The 24795-nt window shown below is 52.1% G+C and overlaps 1 protein-coding gene across 3 annotated transcripts in view; it reads left to right on the top strand.

Moving 5' to 3' along the window:
- The window catches only part of LOC127055730 (myomegalin), a 163151-nt gene that overhangs the window by 50013 nt on the left and 88343 nt on the right, over positions 1-24795 (top strand). For all 3 annotated transcript variants that reach the window (XM_050962966.1, XM_050962970.1, XM_050962972.1), the window contains 4 exons: positions 7974-8050; positions 17640-17763; positions 20289-20461; positions 21119-21236. In XM_050962966.1, coding sequence (XP_050818923.1) covers positions 7974-8050; positions 17640-17763; positions 20289-20461; positions 21119-21236 — 492 coding nt within the window. The remainder of the gene's footprint in view (positions 1-7973; positions 8051-17639; positions 17764-20288; positions 20462-21118; positions 21237-24795) is intronic.

Consider the following 24795-nt stretch of genomic DNA (forward strand, 5'->3'; position numbering starts at 1 on the left):
ACAGCATTGGCCTATCTAGATGCTTCTAACCGTGGCAGAGAGCTGCCTGGTACAAAACTGGACTCCTAATATAGCTATTGATGCTCCTTGAAGCATGGTGTCAGGTCTGGCATCCCCCGTCAGTCACCCAGAGACTTGTAGCAGCTGTGGAGATCTGAGGGGGAGGTGCATAGCTCTAACTAGCACCATGGTGTCCCAGCCAAGGCAGAGCTCACCCCTTAGGCGTGAACAAAGGGAATCCAGTCCTAGCACAAACACGCTTTTCAGGAACAGCTCATCTTCCTGGGTCTGCCCTCTTCCATGACTGCCTGGGGCAGGGCCGGCTCTAACTTTTTTGCTGCCTGAAGCAAAAAAAAAGAAAAAAAAAAGTGCCACCCCGCTGAACCAAAAACCACCCCCACCCCAAGCGCCACCCCACCGAACCAGAAAGAAAATCAACAACCCCCCTGGCCCCTGGAGCGCCGCTTCGCTGAACCAAAAAAAAAACAAAAACAAAAAAACCCCCAAAACCTGAGCGCTGCCCCGCCGAACCAAGATTGGCCTCCTCTTATAAGATGCCGCCCCAAGCACATGCCTGGTCGGCTGGTGCCTGGAGCCGGCCCTGGCCTGGGGCCCTTCTACTGGGGTAAGCTTTGGACTCCCATCAGCTCCTCCTGCCCCTCATTGGTAGAGGTGTCTGCCCTACTTTACGGGGTGGCAGCATCAGGAGACTCTTCCCTCTGCTGTGGTGCCTGCAATGGCATCCTAAACCATTGGGCTGTCCACTCGAGAGCCCAAACCATCCTGTTCCCTTTGTTAGGGCTTCTGCCTTCCTGGCCAGCCTGGGCCTCTCTCTGGCCCATTTGCAGCAGCTCCCCCTGCTTTTTGGTAGCTCTCCTAAATCTGCTGTCTCTCCTGCCCCCACAAGCTGTCCTTCTATCTCCCATGGCAGCCCTGGTCTCAGCCACATGCTCCAATGTCATGTGACCCCTGTACTCTCATCCCCTTCACCTGGGGAGGTGAGCAAAACCAGAGCCACACCCTTCCCTGCTATAAAAGGCCAGCTTACCCTGGCAGCAGTGCACTCTGAGTGATATGTTCCACTCTAATGCCAGAGAGGTACATGTAAAGTCTAAGGGGCTCGGAGAAGAGCCACCAAAAAGATGCTGGGATCTGCAGAGCTTGGCTATGTTGGTTGAGGGAGAACTAGACAGCTGTGCGTCACAGAGGCTTGCCATGGCCATGTGCTGTGCATGGAGGTGGAGTGAGAAATGTCTCTTTTCCACAGCTGTAGGCACCCTGGCTGGGCAGCAGACTGGTGGCTTAATAACATGCCTTGGCATCTACTTGTGTTCAGACCTTTTCCTGCCGGCCTGCCCCAGAGCATTCAGCTCAGCGGGGACTCACCTCTGAAGGGCACTGCAGTGGGTTTGCATTGCCCAACAGCTCCCCTGCGGCCCAAGTTGTCCATAGCGTAGCTGGCGGGATTCAGTGGAAACAGCTGCTTCCCCTCAGGCCAGCAGGCACGGAAGCAGTGCCTGCCGGCCGGTGCTGCCAGCCACAGGAGCCGCAGGGTGGCAGAGGCTGGCAGGTGCGGAACCGGCGCCTGCCGGCCGGTGCTACCCACCAAACAGCTGGAGGAGCCGTGGGGCTGCAGGCCGGTGTGGAAGCTGCGCCTGCCAGCCGGCGCTGCCCACCACACAGCTGGAGGAGCCGTGGGGCTGCAGGCCGGTGTGGAAGCTGCGCCTGCCGGCCGGCGCTACCCACCACACAGCCAGAGGAGCCGCGGGGCAGCAGGCCAGCGTGGAAGCTATGCCTGCCGGCCGGTGCAGGCACAGCCAAGCACTGGGACAGGAGCCAGGGACAGGCGGCAGCACAGGAGGGAAGGTGAGCAGGGGTGGTAGAGTCTGGTCTGGGGGCGTGGCCAGAGGGGGAGCCAAGAGGGGGATGCCTTTTTTATGTTTTTTGCTCCCCCTACGCTGAAAACGTGGCTACGCCACTGTGTCTGTCCCTGTTTGTGGTGGGGCATTACAGCCTGTGTTTATCCCCCTTTGTGATTTAAAACATGTTCTAGGCTTCAGTCCTCTCCCTGGGCAGAGCCAGCTCATCTCCTCTGAGGGATAGCAGCTCTGGATTGCTCTCGCTCTTGCCTGATGCAGTATGGCACCACCATGTCTGTGAGCTGGAGGCTGAGATAAAGAGCCAATACCCCTCCTTAGCTCTGTCTGCCGGAGTCTCCCGCTGCAGCCTGGGATAGCACCCATTCCTACTGAGATGAATTGCCTAGCCCCAGCTGCAGGGGGGAAGAAAGAAACGACTGGTCCACTGCAGCGCGCAGGGTTTCCCTCGGACAGACTAGCCACTCTAAATTATTCTTACCAGGAGCGGCATACGACAAAGTGCTTGTGTCAAGGCTGATTCCCCACTCTGGCACTTCGAGTGCAGAAGGTGGGGGCTCACAAGGACTCTAAAAGTTAATACTGACCTCTCCAGGCTTGTATTAAACTCCCAAAGTTACAGCTTTAATCTGACCTTGGATTGGTAGATGCTGCCACCACCCAAGAGCAAAACCCCGTTGAGAACCCAGGAAGGTGAACTTGGGAATTCCTTCCTGTGGGCTACCCTCAAGCCCTTTTGCGCCCCCCTGGGGGAAGAGCTGAGAAAGAGAAAAAAAAATCAGCTGTTGCCACCAGCTAATTAAACAACATGTGCACAAACCTTTTAAGACACAAAAATCCAATCCTGTTCTTAAAAAAGATAAATTTTATTAATAAAAAAAGAGAAGAAAATACATCTGGGAATTTAGGCTTTTGCTAGATTTAAAAAAAAAACAAAAACAAAAAACACAGCTACATGGATTAAGCATCAAGAATAGCTTTCTTGTGGTCCAGCTTAAAGGTTACAAGCAAAACAAAAGCTCCTGGGGTTAGCACCGAAAAATCCACAAGCCATAAAGAAATAAAAGGGATAAATCTAATCACATCTTCCTAGACATTTCCGGATCTACTTACAGATCTGGGGTTTTAGATGATTAGTTTCTAGATATGATACTGATGATTTTTCATACCTAGCCCAAGTTTCTCACAGCATAACTGCTCCCTGTCTGCCTCTCCCTAAGAACAACAACAGACAGACAAAAGGGGAGTCTTGTTTCAATTTTAAAAAGTTCTAGCCTTCCCATTGGCTCTTTTGGCCAGGTGGCCCTTCGCAGCTGGAGAGACTGAGTGAGGCCTGGGCATTGGAAGTACTGAGTGACAGCATGCTGCCAGGCTGCAGCATAATACCCTGGCCTAGGAAAACAGGGAGGAAGGTGATTCCTTCCTACAAGGTCACTGCATCTCAGGGGAGCCTGCTAAGATTGCATGTGGTTGCTGACACTGTCCCCTGATATTGCCCCAGGGCCACCAAATCATAGCACCTCCTGTACCAGATGAGATGGGAGGAAAGGTGGGCAGGGGGAGGAAGCAGTCCCTAGGCACTGGGTTAGGCCAGGTGTCTCTGGGCAAGGGGCTGCTCTGCAGTGTGTGGATAGCCTCACACCCTGCAGCACTGCCACGCAGCGAGCAGACCTCACTGATGGGAACTGCAGGGATTTCCAAGTTATAATGGGATCGATTAGGGGCCTGACCCTCTTCTCCCAGGTTTACACTGGGTAGCTGCACTGTCTTTAATGGAGCTGCTCCCAATTTACACTAGTGTAAAAAGGGAGAGGAGAATCGGTGTGCAATCCTTTGGCCCCTCCAGGAGGGGAGCCTCCCAGACCGCCTCTTTCTCCAGCAGTGTGCCGGGAGGAGGCCCTGCTGCACCAGACAACAGCCTGGGCTCAAAGGCTGCTCTGGAGTTCTGGGAGCTGACCCACTACAGCTGAGCGCCGCCTAGGGAGAGCTACAGGGCCTGGTGCTGCTCAGAGAGCCCAGGGAGGGGCTGTCATAAAATCCTCTGGGGCTTGTAGCCTTTGTTCTTATGGCTGTAAGGCTGCTGCCTGCAAAGCTGCTGGGCCAGAGCGTGTAGCTAGACATTATTTCCCAGGTGGGTTAAAGCAGCCTCATAGACGCTAAGCCCTGCCCAGAAGGGGTGACTTGGAGCTAAACCATGTGTTTGTCTCTTTGTGATTGGCTGTTTAGCTAACGGTCAGGACTAGAGAGTGTATGCCCTGCCTTGGCACTCCATCATGGGTGGTAATAGTCCACTCTGGATGTTGGCTGTCAAAGGGGGATAATTTTCATTAGCACTGACTTGGGTTGGCTCTGAGACAGTGATCTGGCAGTGGAAGCATCTTTGTTGCCGTGCTGGTTCCCTGCGTTGTCTGATCATTGGATTACTAAACCACTTGAGAGCCTGTATCTCTTTGATCACTTGTCTGGTTCCTGGGCCCAGCTGGTGCCTGCTGGATAAGTGGGGATGCTGCGAGTCTAGGACTGGGCAGAGGATGCCACACACTAGAGGAGTGGGGTCAGCTAGTATTATAGTGGCATCATTCATCGATGTGATGTAGGGTTCAGATACCACTGGGTGGCCAAAAGTTTTTGTGCCTGGCTGCTACTTTTGGCGTTGTTAGATGAGGAAAGAAAAGCGTCTTGACTGGAATTCCCAGGAAGCAAGGTAGGGTGTAAACAAGGGACAGAGACAAACATTTCCTCTCCCGCCTTTTGTTAGCTAGCTGCACACTGTAGCCTGGGGGCTTCTTGGCAAGGGAAGCAGGTAGCAAACCCCCAGCAACCACTAATCCAGTGCCCTGGCCCCCTCGGGGCTGTTGCAGTGTTTGTGGGGTCTGGGAGAAGTGGGGGAGCTATGGCTCTAACACAGGCACCCCCTGTGGAAAGACAGAGCCCCATATAGGAGGGCTGAGTCATTCTCCCTGACCCGCCCTTACAGAGCAAGTGAGGGAATAGTGTGGGAGCACTGGAGCCCTCTGACAGCTGATCGCTCTGGCTCAATGTGTGTTCCCAGCGTGGTGCGAGAGGGTGGGCCGTGGTGCAGGTAGCGAGGATAGTGCTGTGGAGGTGATGGGAACCAGAGCGCTGGGCTAGAAGATCCCTGCACTGCTCGCACCTAGCTGCCAGGGCAGAGGCCCTTTGTGTTGCTGTAAATGCTAGTCTACAGCCAAACCTGCCTTACTCTGAACTTGGGGATAGGCTGAGTGTTTTCTACTGGCACCATGAATACTCACTCATGCTCTCTGTGAGGGGCGGGGCCTGTCATCACCCACCTATGGGCCAAACCCAGGCCCTGCTGCACCCATCTGTGCTGCTCCCCTCCCCCAGACCAGTGACTCAAAACAATTGGGTCACGTAGCACCTTGAAAAAACTTGTTGTGGTGTGAATGGGTGGAAAGTCAGGCTGATAGCGCAGTCTGGGCCCCCTGCTCCGAACTCCCCCAGTCACCGGAGGGGTGTGGATGCGTTGCATGCATTCATCCATGCAAAACACTTATCAAAACCTCTCCTGACTCCCTCTTCTCTCCCCGGTTCAAGACCAAGTAGCATGGCTTCATGCCAGCTAGTGCACTGCACCTAGGGTGACCAGATGTCCTGATTTTTATAGGGACAGTCTGGATTTTGGGGGCTATTTCTTATATAGGCACCTATTACCTCCCCACCCCCATCCCGATTTTTTAGACTTGCTATCTGGTCACCCTAACTGCATCCCCATGTTCTCCCCCAGCTATGCCTAGAATCCATGAGAACGTCAAGCGTTTTGCTGTATACACTACACCAGCTCAAAGGCGCAGGGCCTGGGGTGCAGCTGCAGGGAACAGGTGGGAGCAGGGTGGGACGAGGAGGGTTAGTGAACCCAATGAGAGCCGAACTAAACTGCGCAGGGACTGGAGAGAACAGAGCAGCAGGAATTGCAGGTAACAAGGGGAGCTTCACTCTCAGGAAATGTAGGGACCTGCCCCGTGGGAGGAAATTAACTAAACAGCACAGACACCCAATGGGGCAGGCTGCTCCCAGCGCACTGCAGAGGCCTTTTTCTGTACTGCACTTCTGTCTCTTGTAACCAACCTGTCCAGCTTATCTGGGACTGGCATGTGGAGGGGAGGTGTCTAGGGCCAGCTCTAGGCACCAGAAAACCAAGCACATGCTTGGGACGGCACAATTTTTGCTTCGGCAGTTGTGTTCCTGGAAGTTGGTTGTTTTTTGTTTTGTTTTTTGCTTGGGGTGAGGCACTGGGGTGTCCAGTGCAGCATTTCTCAAATGCGGCCACCAGAGGCTTATCTTGTGGTCACAGTCTCCTGGGTTGTGATTGGGGGTGGGGGGAAAGCAGTGGCCACTCCCCTTCCTGTTGAATGAACCACCTTGGTGTTAGCTGCTGGGGCTGCAAGCAGTGGTTGGGCCCTGCCCCCTCTCTGGAGACAGGTGGGCACAACGTTGGAGGTGGTGGGGCTCAGGCTCTGGGCTTCACCCCTGGAGTGGCAGGGCAGCAGGCTCTGGCCGCATGGCAGCGGGCCCCGGCTGTGTGGCTTAGGGCTTTGTCCCCATCCCCCAGCCACAGAGCTTCATGCTCTGGCCCTCCAATCCCCGCCCCCCAATTCCATCACCCTTGGCCCCTGCTGTCTACTCCAACTCCCCATCCAGGGCTTAAATTGTCCCTAGGTTTGCTGGGGCTGAGTAAGTCTGATGTGAAAAGTGCTATTAACAAACATACAAGTATCACTTTTCAGAGCCAACTTACTAGCTAGCAATAAATCAGTTACAATGATTTGGACATGTATGTATGCATATGTATTTGTTTTTCCTAGAGCTAATTAAGTATTTTAGGAAAAAGTGAGAGCTGCCAGCAGCAAGAGTTGGTGGCTGCCCTCTGAGGCCACCAAAAATTTGTTCTGAGGACCCTTGAGCTAGTGAGAATTGCTGGGTGGATTGAGGGAAGCAGGACATAATGGTCCCTAAAGGAGACTAGCCAAGATGCCGGGGTTCACCCCTTCCCCTGGCTGAAAGAAAAACAACCAACCCCTCCAGGAGCTTTGATGACCATAAATGGAAAGAGTTTTGTGTGCTGTCTCTCATTAAAGCCAGCCCCTCCGGCTGCACAGAGCCCCCTAGTGCCATGCTACAGGACACTCTGACTCAGGAAAAGAGTGCTGCCTAGTGAGTTGCCTACAGCGGCTGTACAGGTCTCCTGTCCAACCCCTGAAGAGGTGTGACCCACTCACAAGGAGAGGGGGTGTGGACAGAGCTCCTTCCAGGGATGGGCAGGAGAGCGACAGCAGCTGTCTACCCTCCTTGCAGAGGATCCAGGTGCAGTCAGTGTAGCTAGGCACAGCAGAAACTGCTCACTTGATGTTTAGACCACAGGTTTTGCTGCTTTGTAGTAAATGTGAAACTTACTCCTTCAGCTTCCACTTCTGGAGACAGCTGTGCTGGGGACAACAGCTCAGCTGCTGGGGATGGGGAGATACTAGGCCCTATTTTACCTACGTGGGGCCTGATCCAGGCCTCTCTAAGTCAGTGGGCATAGTTGTTTGGATCAAGTCCATGCGATAGTGGGGTTAGCTGCTCAGCAGAGGTAGCAAGGAGCCTGGTATAAATGCTTGCAGAGGGGTTTTGGTCTTGAAGAGCCAACTGGGGTGCTGGGAAAGTCAATGTTTGGGGATTGCTGGATTTGGAAAAACCCCAAAGCAGCCTCTGTGGGACCAGCTAGGGAAAAAGGTGAAAGATTTGTTACAGGCTCCCAGCGGCTGTGTCTGGCAGCCAGAAGACTTACAGGGCAGAACCTTCCCTCCAGGCAACAAGCTTCTGTGAGCTGAGAGACAAAAGGCTGAGAGGAGATGCTTAACCCAGGCCCTTTGCTCTGCGGGTGACCTGGCTGTCCAGGACTGGAGTGATGGAGCATCTCTGACAGGAACTACTTACAGCGGGGACCAAGTGAATGGCTCAGCAGATGTGCAGGAAGGGATGGGAGCTAGGCCCTGGGCAGAGTTGGCGGTTAAGTGGCAGGGCCACGGGGCACCAGTGGTGTGAGGGTAACTGCCTGTCTGTTCCTCCTCCCAGAACATCGAGCTGAAGGTGGAAGTGGAGAGTCTGAAGCAAGAGCTCCAGGAGAGGCAGCAGACCCTAGATAAGGCTTGGTAAGTGACACTGTTCATAGGCAGCCAGCGAGGCCTTGTAGCCCTGCAAAGGAGCCCATCCTCAGGGCGTGATACTGAGAGGGGGAACCGAGAAAACCCAGTGTGACGGTTTCAGTCACAGAGACCCCCTTGGGACTGACACCTGATGTGCTGAGACTACCTCTGAGCCCCTTTTCCCTATCAGCTTGGGACTTCAGAACCCTGCCTTGTTGAGCCAGACACGCTAGCCTGCTGCAAACACAGACCCAGATCTGAACCACATCCCCCCAAAAGCTGTAGACTTAACTGAAAAAAGCTTTAGAAGTGCTCCTGTTTCTAGCACCCAGACACCCAGCTCCCAATGGGATCCAAACACCAAATAAATCCATTTTACTCTGTATAAAGATTATACAGGGTAAACTCATAAATTGTCCACTCTCTATAACACTGATAGAGAGATAGGCACAGCTCTCCCAGGAATTAAATTACTTACTCTGGGTTAATTTATAAGCAAAAGGGTTTTTTTTAAATATAAAAAATAATATTTAAGTGGTTCTAAGTAATTGAACAAAGTAAGTTTACCAAGAAAAATAAAACAAAAACACGCAAGTCCAAGCCTAATACATTAAGAAGCTGATTACAGATAAGTCTCACCCTCAGAGATGTTCCAATAAGTTTCTTTCACAGACCAGACCAGTCTGGGCGCAATCCTTTCCCCTGGTACAGTCCTTGTTCCAGCTCAGGTGATTTCTCATGACTGCAGCCAGCTTCTGTTCTGATCTATCCACTTTTACAGCTTTGGCACAAGGCGGGAATCTTTTGTCTCTGGGTCCCCACTCCTCCTTCTAAATGGAAAAGCACCAGGTTTAAGATGGATTCCAGTACAGGTAACATGGTCACATGTCCTGTGAGACCCCAAGCCTTCATTCTTCCTGGCCTGACTCATAGGAAGGCTTGCAAGTAAACTGAGCTATCTACAGTCAATTGTCCTGGTTAATGGGAGCCATCAAGATTCCAAACCACCATTAAAGGCCCACACTTTGCATGATTACAATAGGGCCTCAGAGTTACATTTCATATTTCTAGTTTCAGATAGAAGAATAGAAATAGGATGAACACACTCAGTAGATTATAAGCTTTGTAATAATACCTTACAAGAGACCTTTTGCATGAAGCATATTCCAGTTATGTTATATTCACACTTAGTAGCATATTTTCATAAAATCATATGGAGTGCAACGTCACACCCAGCTCCAACCCGCCCTCCTTCTCTGCAGCAGCCAGACCACTTCATCATCCTGTGCCCAGAGTGGCTGCTGGAGCTGTGTAAGGCTGCGGGGCCCAGTGGTCACCCTACGTCTTGGGAGGTACGGCAGTGCCGGGGCAGGCAGGCTACACTGTACTAAGGGCTCTGCCTGCCGTGGTTCCAGCTGTGCGATGGGAGAACATAAATAAAGCTGTTGTGCAGCCTGAATGCTCATTCTTTGCATGAAGCAACAGCAGCCCCCCCAGCACGGTCCCTGCCCACGGGGACAGAGCCTTACACTCCCTGCTGCTCAGCAAACTCTCAGCAGAGCACTCCCTTGGGCTCTGCATTGGGTCACCAGCCCACCACCATTGGGGGAGCAGGGCACAGGGGAAGGGAAAGGGATCCTGGGGGACAGCCCGATGCCCTGCTGACCTAGCTCTGCCTCCCAGCTGACAAAAGCCCTTTTCATTGTCCTGGGGTGTAAAGCTCTACGCAGTGAGAGCCAGGCCTGTGGCACTCAAGGGGAGAGTTAATGGCAACTCAGATTGGCAGCTGGAGTGGTACGTGTGAGACTAGGGGTGGATGGAGCTAAGTGTGCACAGTGGGCAAAGCAGAGAAGTGGGGAAGGGGGGGAAAGGGGGCTGTAGAATCACTGTCCAGGCAGGAACATCAAGGAGATTTTTCACAGTATCTGATTAGCAGCAATTACTTTGTTCTGAAATGGAAATACTCTGACTGGATGGCAGAAGGTGCTGAGCAGCAGATCTCAGCCATTTCAGTAAGCAAGCCAGCTAGGCCGGCCAGCTGCCAGTTCAGAGATGTTCCCCACTCTGCTCTCTCCAGTCCAGCTGGTAATGGGGCTCCTGCCAGCTGTTAGCACTAACATTCAGATCATCATCAGGTAATGCCCCTTGTGCCCAGCCTTAGGAGCCCCTCACTGCTGGAGATTGACCCCCCCGTAGGGTAGGTCTGCACAGCGGCTGGAGGTGTGATGCCCCCACCCCCAGCTCTGCTTCAAGTAGTGTCTGGAAAGTGGTGTGGCTGTGAGGGGAGACCTGAGAGACATCATAGGGCGGCTAGCCCGAGCCAGGAATCCCACCTCCTAGTCACTGTGTAGACATACCCTGAGTGGCTGCTCAGCCAGTCCCTCCAGCTCCCTAATCCCCTCAAATTCCCCCAATGTGTCCCTCTCTGTCAGGTGCTGAGGGGCCCAGAGGTGGTGTGCTCTTCTGGGTGTGGTGGTGCCAGAGTCCTGATTGACAGGCTGTCTACAGCACTGGCTTTTTGGAGCCATATTGCATTGCAACCTCAGTCTCTCTTGTGGCCTTCTCCCCTGCTCTCTGTGCTCAGCCCCAGTCTCTTCCCTTTTGAGTATCTCTCTCCAGTTCCAGTCATTTCCCTTATGTGCATTAGCTGCCTTGTGCCAGCCAAATCTGTGCTTTGATTGTCAGCTCATGTTTCTAGCCTCTCTGCATTAACTCTGCCTCGGCACAACTCCATTCAGTGCCATCTGGGTGGGTCTCCAGTGTCAAATTGCGCAGGACTGATCGCTGGGGCTAGGGCACCTCCATAGACCCCCTCCCCCTCACTTGAGCCATCACTCTTCATCGTAACCCCTTGTTCACCGTGTATGGGGGCCAGTTCTCAGTCTGTAACCTTTACTGGTTTGACCAGATGCCTGCTAGCCAAAGGACTACACCCACTAGAGAAGACAGGGAGCCAAGAGGTCCAAGGGTAGCTGCCTGGTGGGAAGCCCAGGGTGCACACTCCTGACTTTTCCCACTAGCTGTTGGGAGGATTGGGGGCTTTTCCTCAGCCTCTAGGAGTGAAGGGGGAATGTCTCTGGCTCCTGCAGAGGGAGACGTGCTGCTGTTTGAGAGCCCTGCTCAATCAGTCTAGGGCAGGGGTCTCAAACACGTAGCCTGCAAGGTTATTTTCTGCCCCCCCCCGTGTTTACCTAGAGCAGCTCTGGCCCGATGCGCACCGGGGGCAGGGCAGGGCAGGGCAGGCTCCCTCCCTGCCTGCCCTGCCCCTGCGCCACTCTGGGAAGTGGACAGAACCTGCGGGAGGAGAGGCACAGGGGTGTGTGTGTTGATATTGATTAAGGCACCGCCCCCAGCAGTTCCCATTGGCTGCAGTTCCCCATTCCTGGCCAATGGGAGATGCTGGGAGTGGTGCCTGTAGCAACAGCAACACAGCACCTCTCCACCCCGGTGCTCCCCCACCTTCCAGCCGCTTCCCTGAGCAGCGTGGGGGCAGGCAGGCAAGGAGCCTACCTTGCCCCTGGTGCGTGCCGGGCCAGATCCTGCCCCTGAAACCCTCCTGCATTTGAACCCCCTGTGCTGAGCCCCTTGTTGCACCCTGACCCTCTGCCACACCCCTCCTGCACCCCAAACCACTGCCCTGAGCCCCCTGCTGCACCCTGACCCCCCTGCCATACCCTGCACCCTGACCTGAGCCCCCTGCTGCACCTTGCACCCCTCCTGCACCCCAACCCCCTTCCCTGAGCCACCTGCCGCACCCTGCACCCAACCACCTGCCACACCCCATACCCCTCCTGCACCTCCTGGGGGCAGGGAGGGGACGGAGTTGGGCTGGGGATTTCGGGGAAGGGGTTGGAATGGGGGCAGGGAAGCAGTGGGAAGAGGAGGGGCGGGGCGAGACTTCATGGAAGGGGAGGAGTGGGGGTGGGGCCGAGGGCAGTGAGGGGGAGGTGTCAGTAATGCAGCCCTTGGGCCAATGCAGTAGTCCTCATGTGGCTCTTGTGGCCATTTGAGTTTGAGACCCCTGGTCTAGGGTCAGGCAGGGTATGGTGGTGCTGTGAGAGCAGCACACTCTTGCTGCCTGGAAGGGCTATCCAGGGAGACTTGGCTGGTGCTTCTCGGGCCCTGCTCACACCCCAGCCAGTTTCCTGGATCTTGTTCTCTGAGATGGAGGCCTTGCTTTCCAGGAGCCTCTGCTCTGCTGTACAGACAGGGAGATTCGCTGATGTCAGTAGCTCAGTCTGAAGAGCGCAGGCATCCATGTGGAATTAAAAATACCAGTCAGGTCACATGGTGGGAGGGATAACGCATGCCAGTGAGAGGCCTGTTGATCTGGGAAGCTATCCCAGGAGTGTTCAGCTGCAGGAGAGCTGCTCTTGTGCCCCTGTTAGAGGTTTTTCTGCATGATCTGTGCAGAGAGGTCTTTTACATTCAAGTCTAGTTTTCCCTCCATGACTGGACGTAATCTTTGATTAAAGCAGGCAAAGGACCCTTAGGCACCCAGGAATAATGTCCAGGTTTAGATCCTGTAAGAGCAGCTCCGTGGGCTTGTGTTCCAAGTGGTTTGTATAACAGAGATTTCCTTTTCAGTGCATCAGACATCCCTGCCTTGTGTAAGCGGGGCCTTTGTCCCTGGAAGAGTGTGTTTCCCAGGCTCCCTGCAGGCCCCTTTCTCAGCCTATCCCCAGCCAGGAAGGACTAGGAGAACAGGCAGAGTGAGGCAGTAGTGCCAGCTCCAAGCACTGAAAAATCACACAGTTGGCTCAGAAATCATGATATTTTCACAATAATAAATATTGGGTTGGGTTTCTTTGTCTTCTAGTTTCTGAGCCTTCAGGGTTGAGTCAGGCCACATTTTTGTGTTTTTTTTCTCTGCAACCAGGAGGACACACAACTTACTTAGTTTTCAGCATGAAAGCTGAGGGTCTCATGTAATCATCTGACTCCAGGAGCTGTGACTTGAAGATCCTCTCCCCATTCTCATTCCAAAATCCCAAGAGGTGTCAGCACTGGAGAGGGTTTGAACATGTGCCGTACATCTCAATGAAGGCAGGGAGATGCGGGCTTAGAGGCTGATATTGTTTAACATTCTAGATGCAGCATGAGCAAGCACAGCTGTTTGTAGACTAAAAATAATCGGGCACCACCTGTTTCCCAGAGGGTAGGGAGATTCCTGTGCTGGCTGGGGGCGCATCATTGACTGCGCATAGGACAGGAACACAGTGTGTTTGCAAACAGGATGGAATCCCATGGACTTTTCAGCACGTGAATCTCTCCCCCACCCCTGCTACTTTGCAAAGCTTTTGTATTTAAAAATAAAAGTCCGTGTCACAGAAGTCCCCAAAGCAGGAATAGAACCCACGGATGAAGAGCTGCTCACATGACAGTCACCTTCCCAGTTTAAAATATGCCTTTTCCCTTTATGACCTGCCATGTCCTGAGCGCTGTGTCCCTTGGGAGAACGGCTGATGTCCCAGTTGCTGTGAGCAGGATGGGAAAGGGTGACTCAGTCTGGTGATGGAAGTGACAGGGAACAACAAGAAATTCTGAATTCAGATCTAGGCAGGTAAAGAGAAGGAAACGTTTTATTCCCATTGAATATTCATATTACAGTGGAGTCCAGAGACACCAATCTGGATGCGAGGCCCTGTCGTGCTAGGTGCTGCACATATGAAGACACAGCTCTGAACAGTGCGGAAAGACAACTGATCTAGGCAGAGTATGGGAAAAGGGAGGCAATCAGATAGATCCAGTGTTTGCGCCCATTCTATCCCAGCCTGGCAGGCAACTGAATGGAAACCTAATCGCATCCCAGAGCTGTAGTCAGGGACCAAGGCCCCGTGGTGCTGGGCAATCACAGAATGGAAAGACAGCCCCTGCTTACACTGGATTTCCTTGTAAGCTTGCAGCTGGCCATGCACTTGGGAGGAGAGAGCACAGGCTGTACTGCTGCTTCTGGAGGAAGGATGCTGCACCTATAGGGGAACCTTGCTAGAACGGCAGGGAAGAGGGATGGAGCGACAGCCTGGTAGCATGCAGTACCTGGGATGCCAGGAGCATTGCACAGTGAGGGGAGGCTCCCCCCTATGATCGGCAGCAGCAGCACAGCCAGGGAAAGTGTGTCCCCTCTGGTTCACAGGCGCCTTTTCAAAATGCTAGGGTCCTTTCCCTATGCCTCTTCTTCTTCGCCCCACCCCGGCCAGGGCTAGCTGGTGTGATGCTCAGGAGGCCCATCTGCTCTGCTTGGGGCTACAGTGTTCCCACTTCCTCACATCTTCTGTGACGGTGCTGCCTGTGGAAGCCAGCTGAGGTCACTCAATTAGGGTGAACTGCAAATAAAACAGGGTAGACAAACCCCAAACGCTGGTGGATATTCCAATACTTAGGTTACCAAGCTAGCACAAAACAGCTTCTATAGTAGCTCACTGGTTACTTAGAAGTCCAAACAACACAGTTCTCTTAAAGTACCCAGCCTTAGGCCTCCATCCACACACATCAGATATGATGATGATTACTGAAAATCTTATCTCATCATATAAAAGAAAAAGTTCTTCCAATTCCAAAGGATCAGTCACATACCCAGGTCCAATTATAACTTAGATCTTACCCAAAATACAGGCTTATAGCCAATTCTTATTAACTAAACTAAAATTTATTAAAAAAAGAAAAGAGAGTGAGTGTTGGTTAAAAGATCAATACACATACAGACTTGAATTCAATTCTTGAGGTTCAGATGCATAGCAGAGGTGAGTTTGTAGTTGCCAAAAGTCCTTTTAGAAATAGTCCATAGGTTCTAGTCCAATGTTCATATTCAGGGTGGCTCCAGTTGATGACTGGGGATCTTAATCCTTATGGCTTAAGGTTTCCCCCTCTTGAAACCCACAGCAGATCTGAGATGAAGAAGGATTGTGTCCCAGGGTTCTTATACATTTCCAGCAGCCTTTTGACCTGAGAAAACAATAGGGAATAGGTTTAACTCTCCTTCTCCCAAACATCCTGGCAATTAGCACAGGGTAATGTATCCATTAAACAGTTCAGATACAGCTTACACTGCTCTACAGCCAAAATGCTTCTGAAATAAATGTAGTCCAACTTTACTAATTCTGGGTCACTGAGAACGAAAATGATGCTTAGAATTGTTGATTGGCTCTAGTTTTCACGATATGCTATTGGGTCAGTATATACGACCCTTGACTTGGGAATGGCGGAGGATAAGTGAGTTGTAAAGGGAAGAGATCTCAATTTAAACCAGAAATGACTAAAATACATCTTTGACTGGATCTATGAATAAATCTATAACTGGGTTTGGATAGTACTTGCTTTTTAGGCAAAACAATGAATGATGCAATCTGAAGCTGGTATTGCATCATACATGATATGAATTGCATCATGTTATTCCTAGAAGTCATGGATGATGCAATCATAACGAAGCTTACATCACTCAGCTGAACAAATTGCCCTATATCAGCTCTAGAAATCATACAGTGTTGTGCTCTCTTATTTGTCAGTGTTTGATTTTGCAAAGGGACACATTTCTGTTTAGCCAAAGTGAGCAGAGATGCCTCGTACTTGTGTGAACAGTGCAGATAACTTCTGCTATGTTTGTGGTGAAGTGACTTTTGCATCACAAAAGCGCAGTATAACCACTATGGTTAAGAAAGCCTATCACCTTTATTTTGGCTGCAAAATTGGAGATCAGGACAAGAGGTGGGCCCCACACATATGCTGCAACTCTTGTGCAACAAATCTTCGCCAGTGGTTGAACAGGAAAAGGAAATCTATGCCTTTTGCAGTGCCAATGATTTGAAGAGAGCCAACAGATCATACCAGCAATTGTTACTTCTGCATGGTGCCTCCAGTTGGGAAAGGTGTGTCAAAGAAGAAAAAGTGGACTCTGCATTATCCAAACATTCCATCAGCTATACGCCCAGTACCCCACGGAGAAGGACTGCCGGTTCCTGATGCACCAGAATCATTCTCACTTGAGTCAGACGAGGAAGAGGAAGAGGATGAAACTTCTGGTCCTGAACCATCAATGTCACAGGACCCACATTTTCTCCCATCCTCCTCCTCTGAACCACATCTCATAACACAAGGTGAACTGAATGACCTTGTCAGGGATTTGGAACTACCTAAGAGTAAGGCAGAGCTGTTGGGCTCCAGACTACAGCAGTGGAATCTCCTGGCAGGCTGTCAGGGCAAACGGAGCCCATCAATGCTTGCAGACTATTGCTGGACAGTGACAAGAGATGCTCCATTTAATGAATACAAGAGACAAGCCAAGAAGCGCCGAGTAGACACGGAATAGGACTAAACTATGTACATAATAGTTTTTTGCCTTTTGTTTCATAATAAATTTTATTTATATAACCCTTTTGCTGATTTTTAAAGTGTTACATAAACAGGACAGGTGAAATATTATCATGTAAAGCAACCATAAACACATGAAGAGACCTAGGTTTACAATTTATGATTAAAACTCTACTACCTACACAATATACATAGACATAAAATGTAAAAACTTAAATATCTTAGAAACAGTAGCCAATCAGTTGTTTTAATTGTCATATTTGAATTCAGCACATCAAAATACATAATAAATATCACATTTTATCTCTGAAGCAGACGACTTCTCAAAAATTGTAGACTAGTGTTACCACAACCTTCAAAGAGACACAGACAATAATACTATTTCACTCAAGTATTGTCATAAATGTTCCTTTTTTGATCTTTGAATTAAAACTATAGCAATAGACAGAACTTGTTTGCTTACATCACAAGACCTGAGCAAACACCTACCCTTCTACCTCTAACAATGCAGGCTGCATTTCAAACCTCTATTCATTTACATATCTTCCTAACCAGTTTCTAAAGTTTGGCCATGAGTCAGGTCAGTCTGTGAGTTAATTAACTTTTTCTGGCCCTGTCACCTTTCAATGAAATATTATATTACACTCATAACATCACACCTTCCTTGTTCCAACTGCCTGCGCTGGTGTGGGGCAGAGTGGCACGGGTCAGAGGGGTTGATACATCGCCTGGTGTCTGTGTAGCATGCCCTGGCCCTGACTGCCTGAAGCTGGAGACCAGGCTCAGATCTGGACGCGGCTTTCCACCTGGGGAGAGGTGAGCATATGGGGCCTGATTCTGTGCCATCAAACTGATGCAGTGGGGAATCAGGCCCAGATCCTTTGGGAGCTGGCTCAGTGCCCCATCCTCGCCTGCAGTCACTCTCTGGGTGCTGGGGACTAGCAGGCCACGCTCAGGTCTCTGCAGTCTGCAGCTGTTGCTGTGGGCCTGGTGCAGCGATGGAGTAAAGCAGCCGCTGCTATTCCTCCCATGCTCACCCCACTCAGTGCAACAGTTGGTGTGTGGCTGTACATGCTGGTCTGTGCTAGCTTTCCCTGTGCTGCTAGCCCCAGGTGGGGCCTCCCAGAGCTGTGCTGGGGGTGGAGCCACGTCTGGGCCCCGTTTGTGACACTGACAGAGTGGAGCGAGCCACGGTGGCTGTGGGGGGACAGCCTGACTTGCAGCCCAGCCTCCGCCGGGCAGTACCAGCCTGCCCTTTGCTCTGACAGGCAGGTGCCATGTCTTGCAGGGCAGCTGCGGAGAACCTGACCAGTCGCAATGAAGCAGAGCTCCGGCGCAGGTACGAGGAGCGGCAGCAGGAGACGGAGCACGTGTCGGAGCTCCTGGAGAACAAGATCCAGCTCCTGCAGGAGGTGAGTGGGGTGGGGCACGTGCCCCTGCCATGTGGCATCAGCCACGGAAGAGGAGCACAGAGCCACCTGAGACCAAGTGGGGCCCGGCTCTCTCTCTTTGCCAGCCCCCTCTGCCCATTCTGGAGTCCCAGTTTCTTCCCCAAATCCCAGGGGGCTCAGCTCTTCTGGGCCTGCCATGCAGGATGAGCTTTGGGCCCCACGGCAAGGCCCCCATGGGACACAGGGAGCAGGACTCTTGGCCCCTGTGACTTTTCTTTGCTTATGGAGAATGGAGCTTGGGGTCCCTCGGGACTCCCCTTAATCCATGGGAAACTGGGAAAAAATCTGAGGCCCCAGCTGCTCTCCTCCACCCCAATGGGCTAGGGAACTGCTGGTTATTCCCTCTGTATCTCCAGCAGACAGAGCTCTGAGCCCTCCAGCCGCCTCTCTTTACCCACAGCACATGAATGAGGGAGCCAGGCCTGCAGGGTGGTTACCTGCAGGGTATTAGGAACCAGTTGCAGGACTCCATGGCCCCTGACTCCCACCTCCTGTTCTTTCCATTGGAAGGGCAGCTCTGCCGTCCTGGTACGAGAGAGCCCGTCAGCATAGCCTCCCCCTCAGGGCCAGTGCATGGATGTTTCGCGCCCTAGGCGAAACTTTCACCTTGTGCCCTCCCCCCCCCCGCACCCCTACTCTGAGGCACTGCCCCCACGGCAGCTCCCTCCCTCTGCCCTGAGGCACCCCCCTTGTGGCAGCTCCCCACCCTCCGCTCTGAGGCACCCCTCCTCCCACCCCAGCTCCGTGCACAAGCACCCCAAGCATGCTGTGGCCGCTTCACTTCTCCCACCTCCCAGGCTTGCGGCACCTAAGCTAATTGGCGCTGCAAGCCTGGGAGGCAGGAGAAGTGAAGTGGCCACAGCGTGCTCGGGGAGGAGGCGGGGCAGGGGTGAGCTGGGGCTGTGTGCTGCCCCCCCCCCCTTACTTGCTGCAGGCAGTCCTCCCCATGCTCCCCTGCCCCAGCTCTCTCCTCCTAAATGCCAGCAGCGACTGGGGCGGCTGAAGATCCAGCCGCCACGGTCGCTGCTGAAGAAAATGGCGCCCCCCAAATGCCAGCGCCCTAGGCAACCGCCTAGGTCGCCTAAATGGTTGCACTGGCCCTGCTCCCCCTCCAAGCCTGGTGTTGTCCTTGCTCTCGTCTCCTTCGACAGGTGCAGAGATTGGCATCTCTGAGAGACTCCCTTGGATCATGGACACAGACTTGTGATGACCCAATCTGTTCTAGTGAAGATATGCAGCTTCCTCTTTCATATACTAATTACACAGATGCAGCTGAAGTCCATGGGAGCTGCTGACCACTTGGCACTTCTGCAAATTAGGCCACCTCTTTAGGAGCCTACATCTAGATTTAGGAGCCACCCTATATTTGAACATCTTGGCCAGGATGTAATTCATACCGTGGGAGCACAACTGGCTCTAGGAGAACCTTCCTTGTTGCTGTTATGGCACTGTTTGTATTTAACCTTCCCATTGCAGTCATAGAGCTTTTTATTTTTCACTTAATTTCCTTGGGTTTTAAAATAAAGAACTGGAGAGAAGAGGTTTTGTAAATGAAGGCAGGGGGTCATGGCTGCAGTGAAAAGGATAGAGGCACCTGAAATCACAGTGGAGGTATTTTAAACTTTTTTTGTATTCTTGTGATATTTCTCCTCTCTTGGATTTAAGGCAGTGAGTGTCCTGGGAGGACTTGACAGTGTTTTGCAGGGAGGAATTTGCACTTGTCTCACCAACAGCCCTCGCTCAGTATCCCCTGCTCTTCCCCATGTGGCCCCATAGGGATTGTACATCGTAAGCGAGGCTTCATTATTCCTTTAGAATGAAATAACAGTAAGAAGCTGCCCAGTCCCAGCTCTGGGCAACCTAACACGTTATTAGCAACACAGTTGTATCCCAGCAGCATTACAGCCACCTCCAGAAAGCCCTCCATCATTGTGGGAAGCACTCGTACCCCAGCCCTGAGCTCACGTCCTCTCTAAGAGCTGTCATTTGCAGCATGTCATCTAATTCAGGCAGCTCAGAGGGGAGGTGGGGAGCGAGCTGCAGAGCCCTGGAACCCTAGCAGATGCTCAGTGAGCTTGCTCCAAGTGAGCTCTCCAGGGCATGCAGCTGTTGGGTTTTAGTCCCAATTCAGCAGAGACAGGCTGAAGCGAGTTTGAAGAGGAGGGGCTGTAGTGCAGCTCCTGGTGGAACTTGAACTTGAATGTCAGTGGCAGGTCCCACAAATGTTAGCACTGATGCATCACTTGCTAGTGACTGTAGCGTGGCCCTAATTCAGTCATCTCTTGCAGCAGCTTAGGTCAATAGGCCCAGCCCTTCATCCTCTGCTCAAACCCTGCAGCCTACAGGAGGGAGCACGTTTGGTCTCGCTGGATGCAGCAGTCACCCACTGGTATTGCTGCTTCTCCTTTCACTCACAAGCCAGCAGGGTTGTGGCTTTCTGCCTGGGTGGTGTGAGTAGCCTGGCTCATGTCACATTCCATCCCCAGGAGGCCAGATTAGCCAAGAGCGAGGCAGAGAGGACGGCAGCCCTGGTGGAGGCTGAGAAGGAACGCTGCCTGGAGCTAACCAAAAAGCTTAAGGAACTCACCAAGGAGGAGGAGAAGAGAGGAGCCCAGGTTCTACGTGATGATCACTGTGCTGCACTGGCCCAGAAAGACAAGTAGGTAGCCGTGGTCACTCCAGTGACTTGCCTCTGCTGCTTCCTGGCTGGTGGCCCCTTGCGCACAGAGCAGGTAGCCCAGCTGGGGGGTTCAGAAGACGGATCCTTGTTTCGGAGACCCCAGAGTGGAGCTTGCTGTGCCACACTGGGCTGCGTAACAGCAGGACCAATCACTGCCTGGGTGAGCAGGGTTGCAAGATAGGGTGAAGGTTGGCATCCAGCAAAGCCGGGGCTCAGTGAGCCCTTGGGGAGGATCCTGCTAGGGGCCAGTGTCTGGCTGATCCAGGTGGTACTGGCTGGCTGGGATGAGTTAAGCCACATAAGGGGACTCCCTGGGTGCTGTACAGATAACATAGTGATTGTGCACTCCCTGGCTCCTCGCAGCACCTCCAGCACAGGGGCTTGGGTGGGGGGTGGCCAGCAGGTCGCTACCCTCTGGACTGTTCCAGAAACAGTCTCTTGGGCTAGGTGCTGTCGGTCATAAACCCTAAGGCTGCTCTAATTTACTCTGGGGACTGATCCATGCCTTGGCTGGCCCCAAAATCAGTTCTGCAAATGTGATGTGAAACTGCCTTGGGTCCTGCGCTGAACACAGAGCCCTTTAGCGGAGATCCTCCTCTTCTTCCCGAAGTAACTAAGCCATTTTCTCCTTGGCAGACACATTGAAGAGCTGATCCAGGAGCTAAGTGCCAGAGAGCAGCTCATTGAGCTGCTGGCCACAGAGAAGCAGAACCTGCTGCAGCGTCTGGAGGAGCCCAGAGAAATGGAGGTGCAGGTGAGATGGGAGCTGTGCAGGGGATAGTGTGAGGCATCGCAGCGTGTCCCTCCTACACATGTAGCTGGGCCATTTCCTGGGATCTAGTCCCAGCTCTGCCATCGGCCTGCTGGGTGACCTGGGGCAAGTCATTTCTCTGCCCTGTACCTTAGGTTCCTCATTGATAAAATGGTGGTAATGGTGTTGACCTCCTTTGTAAAGGGCTTTGCAATCTTGGGTTGATAAGAGCCGAGTGGCACTGTGTTCTTTATTGTTATTCTCAGCCCATCTGAGCCAAATCTATCTTCTGTGAGTGGAAACCTGGCACTGGGGCCCCTACTCACACTTCATGCACCAATTAGCAAATCACTCAGTAGGTTGGGTTTAACTCATAAGGCTCTGTGTGTGCATGTGTGTGTGCGTGTGATGGGGTGAGCGAGGGGAGAGCAGCCATGGTTTGGGGGCCTTTTCTCTCAGTCCCTCCCTGTCCACAAGCTTTAAAACCAGTTCTGCTGACCTGGGTGGAGGCACTGGGTCAGGTGTCCCTCTGTTACCTCAGTGGAGTGGCACCAGAAGTGAACTGGCACAGTTTGTCTGGTAAGTGTGGACCAGGCAGCGGGGTAGAATTGTTTTCTAACTCTCTTACAATGGATTTGCCCTGGGCAGGATTCTGTGGTGATTTAATGCCTAGCACTCATCTATTTCTTTATACATCTCCAAGTACATTAGGCAAGGCCTTGTGCCCTGTGCAGATAGGACAATGAGATTTTGCCAGAGGGACTTGCCTTGCCTCCTAGGGTAGGGGCTCAGATTGGAGTTGGGCATTGCAATAGGGTGTACTGGCCCTTTAAAACTGGGGTGGGAAACCTTCAGAGCTAGCACTAGCCCCTCCCAGATTAGTGTGTGGAGGATGAGGTCATGGGATGGTAGCTGGAAGCCAACCCAACTGGCTGCCTTTGTTCAGGGCCTGTGATGGGAACTTGGGAGTGAAGCTCCCTGCTTTCCTCATTGCTGGGGGAATGCTGGGAATCACAAGGGAAATTGTGGGCCTCTGCAGCAGTGCATACAGGGAAGGGGGAGGGTGAATGACTGGAAGTGATGAGTGCAGGGTAGGGGCAGCTCTAGACATTTCGCCGCCCCAAGCATGGCGGCATGCCGCGAGGGGTGCTCTGCCGGTCGCTGGTCCCATGGCTCCGGTGGACCTCCCACAGGCATGCCAGCGGACCCTCCGCAGGCATGCCGCCAAAGGCAGCCTGCCTGCCACCCTCCCAGCAACTGGCAGAGCGCCCCCGCAGCATGCCACCCCAAGCACACGCTTGGCGTGCTGGGGCCTGGAGCCACCCCTGGTGCAGGGGAAGGAGAGAAACCCAGGCTCTCAGGGAAGGTAAGTGGCATGCCTATTTACCTCTTGCAATACAAGGCTGAAGGGCATTCAGGGAAACAAAGGCAGCAAATTAAACCTACCTGAGGACACACTGTTTTACAGACTGCACAGTTAACCTGTGCAGCTCACTGCCACAAGATCTCACTGAGGCCAAGAGCTAAGTGTGCTTAAACAACATCCCACTGGGGAGGTTCTTGCAGCTCATCTCAGCATCCAGGCCTTTCTTGAAATGCACTGTACAAAGGATACAAACCCTCCTGCTTCGGAACATAAACCTCTAACTGACACAGCTAGGAACTTCCCCTGTGGTGAGTGAGTCCATAATTCTCCTCCTCATGGTTCTCTGCACCTTCTGCTGAAGCATCTGCTCTGGCTACTGTCAGGGACTGAACTAGATGGAGCCTGGGGCTGGCAGTTCTGCCTTGCATTTTGATGAACAAACACTCCAAGCTGTAATTCCTGCTGCCTGGAGCCAGCAGTAGCAAAGGCCACAGCACTGACTCTCCTATAGCTGAACCTTAGGCAGACCTGGTGCACGTTCTAGGGTAGCAACACTCGGAGACTTCCTGGCTTTCGGGGTGTGTGTGTGTGTGGGGGGGCATATTTAGGCAACAAATGACTCACCCACCCAAAAACAACCCTGCCAAAACTGACAAGTGGAAGGAAAAACAAGACAATTTGATAAATATGTCACACCTAACCAACCCTCATCTCTCCACTGCTGAAGTGAAATGCATGTAATAGTCTGCTTTGGAAGCTGCCTCCTGACCCCCTCAAAGGAAATCTTTAGATTCCCCTGCTTGGCAGCAAATGGTGCCTTTCCCTAAAAGATGGGAATTCAGTCTGAGGCCAGCTGTGCCTTCTGTCCTTGGATGCCCTCAGTCTAACATTGCTCAGGTGTCACTGAGGGAAGGATTCAGTCTTTAAACTGCTGAGCTTCAATCAGAAGACCTTGATAATAACTTTAGCCAGTAAACTGCTAATGAGCCTATAATAACTTTGCATTTTCCAATCCCTGGTACATCTGAGCTTGTCTTGCTGCCTAGTGGCTTGTTTACAATTATGAAAAGCAAAAGAAAAAAGAGAAAAAATATAGAATTAGGCCATAATATATAGGGAATTATGGTCTAATCCTGTAATGTTTCTTGCTCTTCCTAATTATAGCCTGCATGTGCAGTTTTAAACTGAGGTCTTAAAAAACCCTTTGAAAAGCTAGCTCCAAGCATCAGTAAGGCTTTGAGTGCCATGAAGGGATCAAACTAGATTACTAACCAGCTGCTGGTGGAGTTCTCTGAATATATTGCCTCCTCAAAGCCACATTCTTGGAGGCTTATGTTCGGCAGTTATGCCTAGACAAGCTTCACTGCTTGCATCCTAAGGTACAGAGGCTGTGGGAAGGGCAATAGAGAATGAGCCCCAACAGCAATGAAGAGGACCCAGGCTCTCTCTCGAGGATACAAAGACACCAAAGCAGCAAGGATGGAGTGGGAAGATGAACCTGGGTTTGTGGATCATAGAATCTCAGGGTTGGAAGGGACCTCAGGAGGTCATCTAGTCCAACCCTCTGCTCAAAGCAGGACCAATTCCCAGACAGATTTTTGCCCCAAATTGCCCCCTCAAGGATTGAACTCACAACCCTGGGTTTAGCAGGCCAATGCTCAAACCACTGTGTGACATATGCACAGAACTGTTACTGATCAGTGATGTTGATTTCTGTTGGTGGTGCCTGGGGGAAAGGGATATGTTTATATTTTATATCAGTCTTGGAGCTGAACTTAGATTTAACAACCTTGGACATATGGAACACCTGGGAGAGCTGCACATTCTCCGTCCTGATTGGCCTGTGTTCCTGGAAAGGGTTTGACAGTGGTACTCAGAAATCTTTTGGCAAATGCACAAATGCAAGACTCTGATATTAGGAATTAACTCACCTGTGGTTCTTTGGTTTGAGGTATTCCTGCTGATGTCAAAATACCAGGAGGTGCAGCCCTTTAATAATGGCAACTGAAGTGCTGCTTGTAAGGAAAGGGACATATTCTTTAGAGATGCTAATTGCAACAGATCCTTGCTCTTGGGCCTGGGCTCTTGCACATGGCTGGTGCAGGTCGCCCACACTGTGTTTCTGGGGTGGGATGGGGTGATTGGCAGCTGAGGGGGGGTCTCACACCAGTTCTTGCCGTGGAACATTGGCGCCCC

The sequence above is a fragment of the Gopherus flavomarginatus genome, chromosome 7, assembly GCF_025201925.1.
Source record: "Gopherus flavomarginatus isolate rGopFla2 chromosome 7, rGopFla2.mat.asm, whole genome shotgun sequence".
NCBI classification, from domain to species: Eukaryota; Metazoa; Chordata; order Testudines; family Testudinidae; genus Gopherus; species Gopherus flavomarginatus.